The 17,835-nt window shown below is 48.2% G+C and overlaps 1 protein-coding gene and 1 non-coding gene across 3 annotated transcripts in view; one reads left to right on the forward strand and one right to left on the reverse strand.

Annotated features, from left to right (window-relative positions):
- Window positions 1-17,835, forward strand: part of Inhca (inhibitor of carbonic anhydrase) — a 62,463-nt gene that overhangs the window by 18,299 nt on the left and 26,329 nt on the right. For both annotated transcript variants that reach the window (XM_045136621.1, XM_045136622.1), the window contains exons 2-7: window positions 355-527; window positions 3,954-4,062; window positions 6,698-6,856; window positions 10,790-10,937; window positions 12,814-12,869; window positions 17,308-17,486. In XM_045136621.1, the coding sequence (XP_044992556.1) occupies window positions 355-527; window positions 3,954-4,062; window positions 6,698-6,856; window positions 10,790-10,937; window positions 12,814-12,869; window positions 17,308-17,486 (824 nt within the window). The remainder of the gene's footprint in view (window positions 1-354; window positions 528-3,953; window positions 4,063-6,697; window positions 6,857-10,789; window positions 10,938-12,813; window positions 12,870-17,307; window positions 17,487-17,835) is intronic.
- Window positions 792-901, reverse strand: LOC123455630. Its single transcript, XR_006634020.1, has one exon. It is a non-coding gene; the product is annotated as a U6 spliceosomal RNA (small nuclear RNA).

Below are 17,835 nucleotides of genomic sequence, written 5' to 3' on the forward strand. Positions count from 1 at the left end.
TAACCCTTGGGAAGTGTTTGACTATTCTTTTTTTCCAAGGTAGGGTCTCACTCTGGTCCAGGCTGAGCTGGAATTAACTCTGTAGTGTCAGGGTGGCCTTGAACTCATGGCGATCCTCCTACTTCTGCCTCCCGAGTGCTGGGATTAAAGGCGTGCGCCACCACGCCCGGCTGACTATTCTTTATATAAAGGGAAGGCCAGAACCAGAGAGATGGGCCCCGAGAATTCGTGTGAGTGAAGAAGCCAGTTCAGTTTGGTACAGATGAAGATGTCTCTTTATCTCGCCTTTGACCTTCGGCCGGTAGAGGACATGAGTGGTGTGGGTCTCCTACATGAGCAGATTCTGTCCTCCAGGGCTGTGCCTGGCTGTTCCTGAGAAGACTGTGCGATGGGGTGTCCTGTCAGATCTCGAAGCCACTAAGTGCTCCAGTTTCCAAGACCACATGAAAGCAGTTCTTCCTGCAGATGGACCCCTTGTCACCTGTGTGAAGAGAAGCTCTTACCCTGAGTGCATTGAGGCCATCTCGGTAAGTCTTTGCTGCCTAAACGACGGTAGAGGATAGTCATATATTTCTCTTTTTTTTTTTCCTTGCTAAGCCAAAAACATTGACTGGCAGGGAAATTCATAATCTTTTTTTTTTAATTTTTATTTATTTATTTATTTGAGAACAACAGACACAGAGAGAAAGACAGATAGAGGGAGAGAGAGAGAATGGGCGCGCCAGGGCTTCCAGCCTCTGCAAACGAACTCCAGACGCGTGCGCCCCCTTGTGCATCTGGCTAACGTGGGAAAAAATATGGAATGCTTCACAAATTTGCGTGTCATCCTTGCGCAGGGGCCATGCTAATCTTCTCTGTATCGTTCCAATAAATTCATAATCTTTATTGAACAACTAGTAGAGGATTCAATCTTTTTTTAAAAAAAATTGTTTATTTATTTGAGAGAAAGAAAGAGAGAGAGAATGGGCATGCCAGGGCCTCCAGCCACTGCAAACACACTCCAGAGGCATGCACCCCCTTGTGCATCTGGCTTATGTGGGTCCTGGAGAATTGAACTGGGATCCTTTAGCTTTGCAGGCAAGCACCTTAACCACTAAGCCATCTCTCCAGCCCCTCAATTGTTTTTTTTAAACATTTCTTTTTCTTTATTTTAGAGAGACAGAAGGAGAAAGAGGCAGATAGAGAGAGAGAGAGAGAGAGAGAGAGAGAGAGAGAGAGAGAGAGAGAGAGAATGGGCACACCAGGGCTTCCAGCCACTGCAAACAAACTCCAGATTGCATGCGCTCCCTTGTGCATCTGGCTTACATGGGTCCTGGGGAATCAAGCCTTGAACTGGGGTCCTTAGGCTTCATAGGCAAGTGCTCAACCGCTAAGTCATCTCTCCAGCCCTAGGATTCAATCTTAATCAGTTACTATAGCATAGCAAAGCCAGTGTTGCCTTAAAGAGAATCTGTAAAAGCTCAGAAATACATAAGGCACTCCAGTGTTACCATCCGTCAATATTGTTTTGAGGATTTCCTGGTGAATGAACAGCACAGAAAATATGTGCAGTGCATAAAGAAGCAAAAAGGCGAGGACAGTGAGCCAAGTGTCAGCTGTGGCTAAGAGGCAAGGAGGAAAATGAAGTGTCACGCAGCATTCGTGAGGCGGGAGCTTTCAGAGTGGAGCCGAGGGCAGGGGAGAGGGCTGAGTGGGTGAAGGGCTTTCTGTGCAAGCCTAAAGACCTGTGCTTGGATCCCCAGAACCTACATAAGGTGCCAGGTGTGGTGGTGTGCACCTTTAATCCCAGGGCTGGGGAGGCAGAGACAAGTGACTCCTGCAGCTCACTGGCTAGGAAATCAAGATGAATCAGCGAGCTCTGGGTTTGGTGCAAGACACTGTCAAAAAAAAAAAAAAAAAAAGTGAAGTGATGCCAGGCATGGTGGCACACACCTTTAATCCCAGCACGCATCGGGAGGCAGAGGTAGGAGCATCGCCATGAGTTTGACGCTAGCCTACAAGCCCGAGACTATATAGTGAACCCCAGGTCAGCCTGGGTTAGGGTGAGACCCAAGTGAAGTGAGCCAAGCCTGGTGGCACACACCTTTAATCCCAGCACCTACGAAGAAGACACAGGAGGACCACTGTGAGTTCAAGGCCAGCCTAGGTCTACAGAGTGAGTTCCAGGCCAGCCCTGGCTAGAGTGAGACCCTACCTCAAAAGTAAACCACAACAAGTGAAGTGCAGACCTCTGCCCTTCACATGCATGTGTGCATGAGTACACACACATGTGCACCCACGCACCGACAAGAAGCATGCCCACATGCATGCACATACATGCATAAAAAGGGGGTCTGAAGAAATGGTTTAGTGGTTAAAAGTGTTTTCTTTCTTTGTTTTTTGTTTTTTTTTATTTGAGAGCGACAGTCACAGAGAGAAAGACAGATAGAGGGAGAGAGAGAGAATGGGCGTGCCAGGGCTTCCAGCCTCTGCAAACGAACTCCAGACACGTGCACCCCCTTGTGCATCTGGCTAACGTGGGACCTGGGGAACCGAGCCTTGAACCGGGGTCCTTAGGCTTCACAGGCAAGCGCTTAACCGCTAAGCCATCTCTCCAGCCCTGTTTTCTTTCTTTTTACAATTTTTATTAACATTTTCCATGATTATAAAAATTATCCCATGGTAATACCCTCCCTCCCCCCACACTTTCCCCTTTGAAATTCCATTCTTTATCATATTACCTCCCCATCTCAATCATTCTACTTACATATATACAATATCAACCTATTAAGTACCCTCCTCCCTTCCTTTCTCTTCCCTTTATATCTCCTTTTCAACTTACTAGCCTCTACTACTAAGTATTTTCCTTCTCATGTAGAAGCCCAATTATCTGTAGCTAGGATCCACATATGAGGGAGAACATGTGGTGCTTGGCTTTCTGGGCCTGGGTTGCCTTACTTAGTATAATCCTTTCCAGATCCATTCATTTTTCTGCAAATTTCATAATTTCATTTTTCTTTACCGCTGAGTAGAACTCCATTGTATAAATGTGCCACATCTTCATTATCCACTCATCTGTTGAGGGACATCTAGGCTGGTTCCATTTCCCAGCTATTGTAAATTGAGCGGCAATAAACATGGTTGAGCACGTACTTCTAAGGAAATGAGAGTCCTTAGGATATATGCCTAGGAGTGCTATAGCTGGGTCACATGGAAGTTCAATCTTTAGCTGTTTTAGGAACCTTCACAGTGATTTCCACAATGGCTGGATCAGATTGCATTCCCACCAGAAATGTAGAAGGGTTCCTCTTTTTCCACATCCCTGCCAACAAAAAGTGTTTTCTATGCAAGCCTGATGACTGGAGTTCACATCCATCAAGTCTACATAAAGCCAGGACACAAGGAGTACACGTGTCTGTAATCCAACCCCCCTGTGGCAATGGGAGGTGGCATCAAGAGAATCCCAAATCTTTTTTTTTTTTTCAAGGTAGCATCTCACTCTGGCCCAGGCTGACCTGGAATTCACTATGGAGTCTCAGGGTGGCCTCGAACTCATGGTGATCCTCCTACCTCTGCCTCCCGAGGGCTGGGATTAAAGGCGTGCACCACCACGCCCGGCTGAGAATCCCAAATCTTAATAGCTAGCTAGTTTGGTGTTTGCAGTTGCAAACAAGAGAGACTCTGACTCAAGCAAAATGGGAGGTGAGGACTGACACCCTGCGGTGGTCCTCTGACCTCCACACGTGCGCTGTAGTACACGTGTGCTCATATGTAACACATACCATATACACACATATATGAACACATGTATGTGCATGCACACCCACAAACACACGAGTGTGGCCAGAGACAGCACAGACAGGATGGAGGTGGGGGTCCAACCTGTGAGTATCTATCGAGCAAGCATTCCTGGCAGGCACTAGGGCAGTCTTCCCCAGAGGTGACCGTTCTCATTCATGGCTGATCTCTCTCAGGCAAACAAAGCGGATGCTGTGACCATTGATGGAGGCTTGGTGTTCGAGGCCGGCCTGCCCCCCTATAACCTGAAACCCATTGCTGCAGAATTCTATGGGTCAAAGGACGGTAAGTCCTCCCTGGGGATCCCAGATCTCTGGTGGCAGCCACTGGGGGAGGCACGGGCTTTGCCAACTATATCACTTAACGTTCCTTGTTACTATGACGAAATACCTGATGAGAGCAGCTTGAATTAGAAGGAGGGAAGGGTTTATTTTGGCTCCCAGTTTTAGAGTACAGTCCATCATGGTGGGTAGCAGGAGCAAGAGGCTGCTGGTCACATTGTCCCCATAGTCACAAGCAGAGAAAAATGAATGCTGGTACTTGGTTCACTCTCTCCTATTCCTTTTCTGCTCAGCCCAGAACCCCAACCGATCCCTCACATACATGTTCAGGGTGGGTCTTCCTAAGTCAGTTAAACTTTCCTGGAAACACCCTCACAGACGCAACCAGAGGTGTGTCTCCCAGATGATTCCAAATCCACTCAAGTTAACAACGAAGATTAACCATTACGGTGACGTGGCAGTGGACCAAGTTGCTGGAGCTCTTTGGATGAAAGGAGGCTGTCACTGAGGCCCGCAAGGCCGGTCACTACAAGGGTTGGGATGTGAGCTTTCGCTGGGAAATGGCAGCCGTTGTGCATCCAGAAAGAAATGCCGTCAGCACTACAGGCTGGGGCGGGGGTGTGTGGCTACAGGCTGAATGGGTTACTGTCCAGACTCTGCCACGTGCCTCTAGGGCCACATCAATGGGAACACAGAGTTTCTGGAAGAGTCTCCAAAGAGAGCTAACCCTCTTTCCCACATAGGTCCATCAATGCTATCAGTGTGTGTGTGAGGAGTGCGTGTGAGCATCGTCCGGCTCAGTCTGACACTGCTTAAAGTCCTCTGGCATATTCTGGGGACACTCCACATCCTTTCTCTCATACCTTCACTTTCTTTTTTGTTTTTTTGAGGTAGGGTCTCACTCTAGCCCAGGCTGACCTGGAATTCACTATGTAGTCTCAGGGTGGCCTCAAACTCACAGCGATCCTCCTACCTCTGCCCCCCGAGTGCTGGGATTAAAGGTGTGCGCCACCACGCCCGGCTTCATGCCTTCACTTTAGTGACTGAGCTTTCGACTGAGAAACAGAGAAGGCGCAAAGCCCATCCAGGAGCAGTGACATCACAGTGACTGGGAGCTAACGTTCACGGTCTTGTAACACCCACAAGTCCCATAAGGCAGTATTATGTCCGTGTGGGGGATGTGGGAGGGATGTTCAAGGCTCCTATGAGTACTGGCTTAGAGTGGCTGGCCAACAAATAGTCACAGGTGCTCCTTGACTTATAGTGGGCACATATCCTGATAAAACCATTGGAAACTGGAAATATTATATGCCAAAATTGCACTTGGTGTACCTGGTCTACCAAACACCCTAGCTCGGCAGCTCAGAGCATTATAGAATTTCGTTTGCTTCCCCCTTGTGAGCTTAGGCTGCCACGGCCCTGCCTCAGAGAGAGGACCATAAGGCATTTCAAAACCCAACTTTGAGGGGCTAGAGAGATTGCTTAGCGTTTAAGGCACTGTCTCTCTCTCTGTCTCTCTCTCTCACTCTGCCTCTTTCTCTCTCTTAAATAAATAAAAAAATATATTTTTAAAAACTTCAAATCTCAAAGAATGGCTTCTAGTGGCCATTTTTTTAAAAGTACTTTTGCACCATTATTAAGTCAAAAAGTAAGAAGTCTTGGGCTGGAGAGATGGCTTAGCAGTTAAGGTGCTTGCCTGCAAAGCCAAAAGACCCAGGTTCGATTCTCCAGGACCCACATAAGCCAGATGTACAAGGTAGCACATGCATCTGGAGCTTGTTTGCTATAGCTGGAGGCCCTGGCATGCCCATTCTCTGCCTCTCTTTCTCTCTCCCTCTCACCTTCTCTATCTGCTTTTTTCTCTCTCTCAACTAACTAAATAAATAAATTAATTAAAAAAAAATTTGGGGGGCTGGAGAGATGGCTTAGTGGTTAAGCGCTTGCCTGTGAAGCCTAAGGATCCTGGTTCGAGGCTCAGTTCCCCAGGTCCCACGTTAGCCAGATGCACAAGGGGGCGCACACGTCTGGAGTTCGTTTGCAGAGGCTGGAAGCCCTGGCGTGCCCATTCTCTCTCTCTCCCTCTGTCTTTCTCTCTGTGTCTGTCGCTCTCAAATAAGTAAATAAAAAATTTAAAAAATATATTTTTTAAAAGTCTTGGGCTGGAGAGATGGCTTAGCAGTTAAGATGCTTGCCTGTAAACCTAAGGATCCAGGTTCGATTCCCCAGTACCCACAGATGCACATGGTTGTGCATGTGTCTGGAGTCCGTTTGCAGTAGCTAGAGGCCCTGGTGTGCTCATCTCTCCCTCCCTACCCCTCTCTCTTTTTCATAAGTAAATAAATAAAAATAAAAAATAAGTCTTTCAGTTTTAAGTCAGGAACTACCTGTAGTGTTTAGTTCCATTTTCTCTCTCGTGAGAGAGTCCTCAGGTGAGGGTTTTTATATTTTCATTTATTTATTTATTTATTTATTTATTTATTTATTTATTTATTTATTTATTTTCACTTCCTTTCCTCCCTGCTGAGCAGGTCCAGGTTCAGGTCAGAGGGTTCTCCACAGTTCCACCCTGTGGACGCCCTGGAAGATTAGCAGTGATGATGTGGTATCTCCTTTTGGCCTTTCTCTCTGCTCTTCTGCAGACCCACAAACCCGCTATTACATCGTGGCTGTGGTGAAGAAAGGCTCCGGCTTCCAGCTGAGTCAGCTCCAAGGCAAGAAGTCCTGCCACCCAGGCATGGGGTGGTCTGGGTGGAATGCCCCTCTCAGCATACTGCTTCCCTCGGGCTCTCTGGAAACAGGTAAGGCAGCTGGGCCAGGTTTCCTCAGGTGAAGCTCCAGTACCAGGTACCCCAGTGGGTCTTGCTAATGTTACTCGGTGTATTATTTACTCTTCTTTCTGCTGTGACAAGATACCTGACAAAGAGATGGCTCAGTCGCTAAAGGTGCTTGCTTACAAAGCCTGATGGCCAGAGTTTGATTCCCCAGTACCCGTGTAAAGCCAGATGCACAAAGCAGCACATGCGTCTGGAGTTTGTTTGCAGTGGAAGGAGGCCCTGGTGGAACATTCCCCTTTCTCCCATTCTCTCTCCTCCTGAAAATACATGGCTATAGTCTACGTGAAAGAATTACAGACTACCATACTTCTTAAGCTAATTAAGAATTCTTTAACTCATGGAAGTTGTTAATATAAACTTTTTTCTTTTCCAATTTTTTTTATTAACAACCTCTATGATTATAAAAAATATCCCATGGGCTGGAGAGATGGCTTAGCTGTTAAGCACTTGCCTGTGAAGCCTAAGGACCTCGGTTCGAGGCTCAATTCCCCAGGACCCACGTTAGCCAGATGTACAAGGGGGCGCACGCGTCTGGAGTTTGTTTGCAGTGGCTGGAAGCCCTGGCACACCCATTCTTCCTCCCTCCCTCTCTCTCTCCCTCTTTCTCTGTCTGTCACTCTCAAATAAATAATAAACAAAAATAATTTAAAAATCCCAGGTAATACCATCCCTCCCCCCACTTTCCCCTTTGAAACTCCATTCTCCATCATATCCCCTCCCCATCTCAATCAGTCTCTCTTTTATTTTTATGTCATTATCTTTTCCTCTTATTATGATGGTCTTGTGTAGGCACTGAAGTTATGGATATCCAGGCCATTTTGTGCCTGGGGGAGCACGTTGTAAGGAGTCCTACCCTTCCTTTGGCTCTTACATTCTTTCCGCCACCTCTTCCACAATAGACCCGAGCCTTGGAAGGTGTGACAGAGATATTGCAGTGCTGAGCACTCCTCTGTCACTTCTTTCCAGCACCATGATGCCTTCTGAGTCATCCCAAGGTCACTGCCATCTGAAAAGAGAAGATTCTCTACCAAAAGTGAGAGTAGCATTGATATCAGGGCATGAGCATTAAGAGAAGCGCGTACTGGGCAGTTTGATAAGCATAGTATATACACTTAGCCAATAAAAAAATTTGAAAAGAAAAGAATCCTTTGTTGCTGGCAGCCAAGAGCGAGCTAATGTCCGGGAGGGCTCTCGACCCCAAAGGAAGGTAGGATAAGGTTTATAAAGCCAAAACCCACAATTACATCATACCAGGTACAGGACAGATAATACAAGTTACAGTTAACCAATAGCATCAAACCAGGGCACAGAAGTTACAGTTATTCACAAACAACGAACCACCTGGAGCTCCAGAAAACAATAAATTTCCTGGCACAGCAGGTGAAACTTGGACAAGAATGTTCTGTTAGCCAGGTTGTGGTTTTTAGAGGGGAGAGCAGCACAAAAATAGAGCCAGCTAGAACAAAGTTCGTACAAATGTTTATGAAAATGCCTTACAGAAGCAACTGAAAGAAGGAAGGAGGGAAGACAGGCTAGTGTGGTTTACGGTTTAAGAGCATAGTTCAGGCTGGAGAGATGGCTTAGCGGTTAAACTCTTGCCTGTGAAGCCTAAGGACCCCGGTTCGAGGCTCGCTTCCCCAGGTCCCACATTAGCCAGATGCACAAGGGGGCGCATGCATCTGGAGTTTGTTCGCAGAGGCTGGAAGCCCTGGCGCGCCCATTCTCTCTCTCTCCCTGTATCTGTCTTTCTCTCTGTGTCTGTCACTTTCAAATAAAATAAAAACTATTTAAAAAAAAAAAAAAGAGCATAGTTCATGATGGCCAGGAAGGCATGGCATGCTCTCTTCTTTTCCTTCGCTCCCAGCCCATGGGCTAGTGCCGCCAGCATTCAGCGTAGGTCTTCCCTCTTCAGTTACAATTTTCAGAAAAATACCCTCCCAGACACCCGGAGGTGAGTGTACGTGGATGGTGACTTACATCCACCCAGGTTGATAAGACTAACCACCACACTGTCAGATGTGTGTCTAATGCGGCAAGAGCGTATGCGCCAGGAGGAGCCGGTGACTGCTCTCTCTCAGTGAAGACTGGTTTGTTTCTCTGAGCAATGGGCCTCATGTTCTGGGGACCCCCATAGCTTGGCTTGGCAAGGGCCATCCTTGAGCGCCCCCTAGCAAAGCCATCTCGCTCCCAGCTTCCCAGGAAGGTTCTCTGTGGTTTCCAGACACCCAATCAGCACTCAGGCTCTTAGATTAAAGGCTTGGGACATAGGCAAGGACAGGAGGACTGGTGCTAAAATTTCCTTGGGTGCGCCCGTCTTCAGACATGAAGTGCCAAAGCTGAGCCTGGGCCCACGAAGATGCTGACCAGCTCCTGCACGCCGTGAAAGCATACCTTGGAGGGCTAGGAAGGAGGCTCGGTGGGCTCAAGCCTGGGCACCTGAGTTAGGAACCCCAGACCCTATATAAAATCCCAGCATGTCCACTGTGAGATGATAGGCGGAGACAGGAGAATTTCCCACAAGCTCAAGGACCAGCGAGCCTGGGGAGCACATCCAGCCTTCAATGAGGTGGGAGGAAAGAGCCAACACCCGGAGGTCGTCCTCTGGCTGTTGGCTATGGCATACGTGTGCCCAACCTCACACACATGAACAGGCACACACACACACACACGCATGTCAAAAATAAATTTAGGAAGCTGGGCATGGTGGCACACGCCTTTAATCCCAACACTTGTGAGGCAGAGGTAGGAGGGTCGCCATGAGTTCAAGGCTACCCTGAGACTACATAGTGAATTGCAGGCCAGCCTGGGCTAGAGCGAGACCCTTCCTCAAAAAACCCAAAATAAATAAATAAATCAATTTGGGGCTGGAGGGATGGCTTAGCAGTTAAAGCACTTCTCTGTGAAGCCTAAGGACTTAGGTTTGATTACTCAGAACCCACATAAGCCAGATGCACATGTGGAGTTTGTTGGTAGTGGCTGGAGGCCCTGGCACGCCCATTCTCTCTATCTCTCTCTCAAATAAAAACAAATATTTAAAAATATTTTTTACATTTTTTAAAAGCTGCTGGCTTGCGCCCAGCCTCCACGCCAACAGGCTTACCCCAACTCCCTCCCAGAAGAGGCGTGCCATGAACCACCATAGCCTCTGGATCCACCCACGTGAGGGGTTCCGTGGGCTCGTGTCCTGAAGTAAGGAAGGAATGTTGGAGGGGGCTCTTCTGCAGAGACTCCTGACTTCGCCCGAGTCTTGCCCAACCTTTTCAGGGCATCCATGATGACGAGTTAACAGAGCCAAGTGGCGCTTCCGAATCATTACACTGTAAGCTGGAAGCTCTCACACTCTGCAGCCCACGAGCAGGCTTAGAATTTTCATAGGCTTAAGGCCTAGGGTCCCCGGTGAGGGTGATGCCCTGAGCCGCGCATCCGTGCGTTCTGCGATGGGCACCATCAGCCGCCTGTGGCTGGCTGCACTGCGCGCTTCGTATGTGCCAACTTCCCTGGCCCTGAGGCGCATGCGCAGACTCACGGGCTCTGCCAGGGGTGGGGGGGCATTCTCTTTCTCCCTCTCTCCCTCCCCCTCTCTTCCCCCCCTCCCTCTCCCCTTCCTCCTCTTCCCCTCCCCCTCTCTCCCTCTCCCTCTCCCCCATCCCCTTTCTCTCCCCTTCCCCTCTCTCCCCCTCCCCCTCTCCCCCTCCCCTCGTCCCTTCCCCTCCTGCCCCCCCTTCTCTCTCCCTCTCTCTCTCCCTCCCTCCCTCTCTCTCCCTCTCTCTCCCTCTCTCCCTCCCTCCCTCCCCCCCCTCTCTCTCTGTCTCTCTCTCTGTCTCTGTCGCACACATGCACCATCCGCAGACCCCGCGCAGCTCTCAGCCTGTGACCCACGTCTCTTGTGTTGAGCAGCGGCAGCCACGTTCTTCTCCAGCAGCTGCGTCCCCTGTGCGGACCACGAGAAGTTCCCCAGCTTGTGCCAACTGTGCGCCGGGCAAGGGGCAGACAAGTGCGCCTGCTCCTCTCGCGAACCATACTTCGGCTACTCGGGAGCCTTCAAGTGAGTCCCACGCCCCGCGTTCCTCCTTGCTCTGAAGCTGGGGAGACCTTCGGCAGGACTGAACGGGGCTCGCTCTTGGCACCTGGAGTGTCATGGGACCTCTAGGGTCCCCTGTACCCACATGTACCACATCGTTGCACCTCACCATCCGGAGGAGCCGTCTTCTCTGGGGGAGATGCTCTGGTCTCCCCAGATCCTGGGGCCAGAACCTGTTGTTTTCTGGGTTACAGGAACTCAAGGGGACAGACTCATCTCTGGGGACTCTGGGATCTGCTGACACAGGCCTGGGCTCCTCACAGGGCATAAAGCCAGGGTCTCGCTCCCTCACCTCCTCCTGCAGAGCGGCTCCCTGTACAGGGGCCTAGGCCTCCCTGGTCTCCCCGCTTAGCACCCCGGGCTCTGTAAAAGAAAAAGGCTTACACAACACGCTGGGGGGGGGGGGGGGCTGGGGCAATGCCTCAGTGGGTAATGCGCTTGCCTTGCAAGGGTGAGGGCCAGTCAGAATCCCAGCTCCTGTATAAATGCCAGGTGTGGTGTGGGCATGGAGTCCCAGCACTGGGGAGGCCGAGACAGGCAAGCAGTCTAGCCGGCTGTGAGGTCTTGCTTTAAAGAGAAGTTCTGCCTCAATAGAAATATAGTGCAGAGCAACTGAGGAAGACACTTGATACCCTCTGGCCTTCACATGCATGCACGTACGTGCGCTACACATACATGTGCACCCAGGCACATATGACCACACACAAGCATTCACACCACACACACATGTACAAAAAGAGATGCCAAATTATTGAATACCTTTATTCTTTTTTTCTTTTTTTTTTTTGAGGCAGGGTCTCACTCTAGCTCAGGCTGACCTGGAATTCACTATGTAGTCTCAGGGTGGCCTCGAACGCACTGTGGTTCCTCCTACCCCTTCCTTCTTCCCAAGTGCTGGGATTAAAGGCATGCGCCACCATGCCCGGCTACCTTTATTCTTTTTTAAACAAGAATATTTCTTGAGCTAGAGAGATGGCTTAGTGGTTAAGGCGCTTGCCTGCGAAGCCAAAAGACCCAAGTTCAATTCCTCAGAACCCATGTAAGCCAGATGCACATGGTGGCGCATGTGTCTGGAGTTTGTTTGCTGTGGCTAGAGGCCCTGACACACCCATCTTCCCCACCTCTCTCTCAAACAAATAAATAAAATATTTTTAAGAGTTTTTTTTTTTTTTTTTTTGAGGTAGGGTTTCACTCTAGCCCAGACTGACCTGGAATTCCCTATGTAGTCTCAGGGTGGCCTTGAACTCACAATGATCCTCCTACCTCTGCCTCCCAGAGTGCTGGGATTAAAGGTATGTGCCACCACACCCGACATAGTATTTCTTTTATATTTATTTATTTACTTGAGATAGAACAAGGCAGAGACAGAAAGTGTATGGGCATGCCAGGGCCTCCTGCCACTGTAAGGGGATTCCAGATGCATGCACTACTTTGTGTATCTGGGATTTATGTAGATACTGCGGAATTGAACCCTGGTCATCAAGTGTTGCAAGCAAGTGCCTTTAACTGCTGAGCCATCTCTCCAGCCTGATGCCTTTATCCTTGTATAGTAGGCCACAAGACTTTAAAAAACAACAACCTCAAACCAGTTGCTTTGGGTTACTTTCCAAGAGGCAAGTCATGGTCCCTTTTCCTCACATCACCCTTGTCCCAGAATTGCCTGGGCTTGGCTGTTCAAAGGCCCCTTTGAGAAGACCACTGCCTCTCTGAGGACAGACTGATGTCTGGGAAACTGTGACAAGCAAAGCCCGAGTTCCACAGACCTCGAAAGGGTCTTCACCAGAGACTGGAGAGGTCTATGCCCAGGGTGAGGGTCTCACCTCAACTCTCCGCTTTGCAGGTGTCTACAGGATGGCGCGGGAGATGTGAGCTTTGTGAGGCACCTGACAGTGTTCGGTAAGTCCTGGGTAAAGAGCCAAGTGGGCAACAGCCAAGCCGGGCCAGACTGGCTCTTGCCCCTGGAGTTTCCTTATGCTAGAAATACTGAGATGTTTCATATTACAGGACAGCTTTTGTGTTGGCATTTCTGCCATTTATACTGGTTTCGTGTTCCATGTAGTCTGCTCGGCTAACACCTAGGGAACAAGATTTAAAATTTAAAAAAAAAAAAACTTGTTTGGGATGAAGATTTTTTTAGCTGTTAAATCTGTTAAATGCTAGTGATGAACTCAAGAAACAAGGTACTTTTCCCCCCTTCTGTTTGCAATGCAAGAAATCAAACCCAGGGCATTGATCTCGAGTAGCTAAGTGCTTTACTACTGAGTTGTTACCCTCAGGCCTATGTTCATAAAGAAAACAACAGAATAAACCTTTTCAGGTGTTTGGACAATTTACCACAAATAAGAGAGTTTTTAGTCAGGTTGAGGTTACAGATTTGTGGTTGATGTTTTGGAGGGGCGGGTGGACAGTACTGGGTATTGAACTCCAAACCTCAAGTAAGCACTCCATCACTGAGCTACATCCCTGTCCTTCTTTGTATTCTTTCTTTAATTATTATTTGAAAGTTTTAATTGAAAATTTCCATATATATATATTATACTGTGATCATACTCCACTCCCACCTCCCTCCCATTTAGTCACCTTTCCACTGAACAAATCCCTTCTTCTTTTCCACCAGTCTCTTCTATTTTAGTATTATCATTTTTTCCCCTCCTATTCTGCAGGTCTGTGTAGGTAGTGTCAACCGCTGTGAGGCTGTGAATACCGTGGCCACTTTGCGTGTAAAGACAGCGTTGTAAGCTCTCCTCCCATTCCTTTGGCCCTTACATTTTCACTTATTCATTACTTTTGATTATTTGAAATAGGGTCTCACTATGTTGTCCAAGTTGGTCTTGAACTAGCCATCCTCTTGTTCCAGCCTCCAAAGCAGCTGTATTATAGGCATGAGCCACTAGACCCACGCAGATTTTTGGTTTCCTAGCCAATTAAATATGAGGCACATGCGCACTATGCCACTCAAAATAGTTAAAACCCAAATATAGGTTGTCAATAAAAAGTTTAAAAAAAAAAACCCTTCAACATGTCCACATGTACCCACTGTGTTAAGCTCAGTTTTATAATAAATACCTGCTGCCTGTAGGGGAATCCTGAAGCTTTGCATTTTGCACTGGATTTTTATTTTATTTTTTTTGAGGTAGGGTCTCGATTTAGCCCAGCAGCCTAGAACTTACTCTGTAGTCTCAGGCTGGCCTTGAATTCACAGCAGTCCTCCTCTGTCTGCCTCCCCAGTGCTGGGATTAAAGGCGTGCGCCACCACGCCTAGCAGAGATCGACTGGCTTTAGTTACAGCCCGGAGTCCTTCCCTCATGTGGTCATTTTGGTGTCCATTGTTCTCTGTGTGAGAATCTCTCTCCTGTTACTACACACTGACCTGGTTGTTGACATTTTAGCAATTGATCTGTGTCCTATTGTCAATAATTTGAATGATTGGGGTCACCTCTGGATCTCATCTCCCAGAGTCAAGCTGTTCCAAATAATTATCCTTGTGGCCTTTGGATGCTCACGTTTCCATAGCTGTGCCAGTGGGTGGGAATCTTCTAGCATTCACCCTTCCCTTGGGGAAAGAGCAGGCTGCCCCAGCATATGGTTTACCTTTGCTGAAAGTATTTTTTTAAATATTTTATTTTTATTTATTTATTTGAGAGAGAGAGAGAGAATGGGTTCACCAGAGCCTCTAGCCACTGCAAATGAACTCCAGATGAATGTGTCCCCTTGAGCATCTGGCTTATGTAGGTCCTAGGGAATTGAACCTAGGTCCTTTGGCTTTGCAGGCAAGTGCCTTAACTGCTAAGCCATCTCTCCAGCCCTTCTTTTGTTTGCTCTAGCCCAGGCTGACCTGGAATTCACGATGTAGTCTCAGAGTGGCCTTGAACTCACTACCTCGAAAAACCAAAAAAAAAAAAAAGTTATTTATTTTTATTTTAGTACAAAGATTTAAAATGTATTTTAAGTTAAAATCATAACTTTCCCAGGACCTAATGATATTCCTTCTGTTAACCCCCCTCCTTTGTTTGCAATTTTGGGGATCAAATCTTGGGCTTGCACATGCTAGGCAATCACTGTATTGCTGAGGTGTATGTGTGTGTGTGTGTGTGTGTGTGTGTGTGTGTGTATAGCCCTCTTTTTACTTTCTTTTGTTTTTCTTTCTTTCTTTTTTTATTTTTTCATTTGGTTTTTTGAGGTAGAGTCTGACTGTAGCCCGGGCTGACCTAGAATTCACTCTGTATTCTCAGGGTGAACTCGAACTCACGGCGATCCTCCTACCTCTGCCTCTGAGTGCTGAGATTTAAGGCGTGCGCCACTACACCCCGCTTACTTTCTTTTCTTTTGAGGCAAGGTCTTGACCAGTCTAAACTTGAACTCACAATCCTCCTACCACAGCCTCCTGAGTAGCTAGGACTATAGGTGTGTATGATCTCTTTCAATAAGACTTAAAAAAAAAAATTAATCTCAAGGACTGTCGATATTAGTTTTTAGGTCTGCCTAAACAAAGAACCACAAGATGGGTGATTTAAACAACAGAAACTTAATCCGGATGCTGGGATTCCAAGATCAAGGTGTTAACAGGGTTCATTCCTTCTGAGGACCATAAGGGAGACTCTTTCCTGCCTCCCTCCTGGCTTGCTGGCAATCTCTGGTGTTCCCCAGATGGCAGACATTGCACATGGCTTGTAGACACATAACCCCCTCACCTGCATTCAGAGTCACACGGCCCCTTCCCTCCGGGCATGCCCCTGTCCAAATCTGTCCTTTTTATAAGGACACTAGTTAGTTCAGATTTGGGATCCATGCTATTCTGATATGACTCCATCTTGACTAATTACATCCACAAAGACCCTATTTTCACATAAGATTACATTCTGGGGTGCTGAAGATTAGGAATTCAATTTTTGACTGGCACTGAATCCCTAACACCTAATACGTATACCGTGGGAACCAAGGAGCTTCCTGTGTCCTGACTGGGGGAGGCGTCCAACTGACCTTCAGTCCTCTTATCGGTTTTCCCAGTCCTCTCTGTCTCCAGGGGAATGAGGCTGTTTTCATGGGGGACCTGGATTGCCCTAGCATGGCAGTATGTCAGACCCAGATGCACTGAAACTTTTTTTAAATTGTTTGTTTATTTTTAAATTTTTTTTTAATGTTTTCCTTTTTCTTCACACCTTTATTTATTTTTTATTTATTTATTTTTATTTGAGAGAGACAGACACAGAGAGAAAGACAGATAGAGGGAGAGAGAGAGCATGGGCATGCCAGGGCTTCCAGCCTCTGCAAACGAACTCCAGACGTGTGCGCCCCCTTGTGCATCTGGCTAACGTGGGACCTGGGGAACCGAGCCTCGAACCAGGGTCCTTAGGCTTCACAGGCAAGCGCTTAACCGCTAAGCCATCTCTCCAGCCCTATTTTTAAATTTTTATTTATTTATTAGAGAGAGAGAGAGAGAGAGAGAGAGAGAGAAGGGAAGGGAGAGAGAATGGGCACGCCAGGGCCTCCAGCCACTGCAAATAAACTCCAGGCACGCGTGCACCCCTGTGCATCTGGCTAACGTGGGTCCTGGGGAATCAAGCCTTGATCCAGAGTCCTTAGGCTTCACAGGCAAGTGCTTCACTTCTAAGCCATCTCTCCAGCCCGCACTGAGACTTTGATAAGTGTTGTGGTCAGCTCTGTGTTGCTGGGATGAACATCCAAAGCAGGCACAGTTTAGAGGGAGGAAGGGGTTCACTTCAAGCTCACAGATCCAGCGGGAAGGTCCCTCAGTGGCGGAAGAAGTTGCCTCCATACATCCAAGCAGAGAGAACCAAGCAAACAGCCAGCAAACACTGACAGCAGCAAGCACATATGGGCAGCAAACAGCAGGGAGCCCCCCCCCACCCCCCGCCCCAGAACTCACACCGCCCTGCAAACCTGTGGGCTGGAAATCAGATCCACCCCCCCCCACCTTTAAATGCACCTTAGGGCTAGACCCTGGGATCCGCCCCCAGTGACATCTCCTCCCTCCTGGCAGCTGGAGACTCAAGTTACAAGCTTCATAGAAACGACTGAGTCTATGGGGGACACACATTCAAACTGTCACACCAAGTGGCCTTAACTTTTCATCTCTACAACTGGAGGGTCTCTGGGCCAGGCACGCTGCCCAGCCTCGTGTCCACCCGCAGCGAGACTACAACCAGTCATTTCATGGCCTGGCCCTTCTGGTTCCTCATCTGAGCACAGTGTGTTTGGAGAAGATACTCTCTCTGTCTTCTTTAGGCTACCCATTTGCAGTCGTGGGGAGCATCCAGCACAGATCATGGCTTCGCCAGCCACCACCGGCTCACCTGGGCTTTCTTTTCCCCAGAAAACCTGCCTCAGCAGGCTGACAGGGACCAGTATGAGCTGCTCTGCCCCGACAACACCCGCGGGCCAGTGGATGACTATGAACGGTGCAACCTGGCCCGGGTCCCTTCTCACGCAGTTGTGGCTCGAAGTGCGGACGGCAAGGAGGACTTGATCTGGGAGCTTCTCAGCCAGGCCCAGGTACTTCCGCCCGCCACCCTCTACCCCCTTTTTTCCTCCTAGCTTCAACTTGGGATTGGAGGGAAAAGATCTCCTGGCCTTCTGGACGCCCTAGACATCTTTGTGTGTACAGGACTCAGTGAAAGATCCTTCACTAACAAGCCGCTCTGTATATTACAGACAGCAAAGGCCACTGGGCCCCCAAGTGACATCACCAACCAGGGGCATAAAGACTCACTGGAGAAGCTCTCTTTGCCTCATTTTATTCTTTTTTTTAAAAAAAAACATTTTATTTATTTATAATTTAATTTTTTATTGACAACTTCCATAATTGTAAACAATATCCCATGGTAATTCCCTCCCTCACCCC

Source organism: Jaculus jaculus, chromosome 17, assembly GCF_020740685.1.
Source record: "Jaculus jaculus isolate mJacJac1 chromosome 17, mJacJac1.mat.Y.cur, whole genome shotgun sequence".
Classification (NCBI taxonomy): Eukaryota; Metazoa; Chordata; class Mammalia; order Rodentia; family Dipodidae; genus Jaculus; species Jaculus jaculus.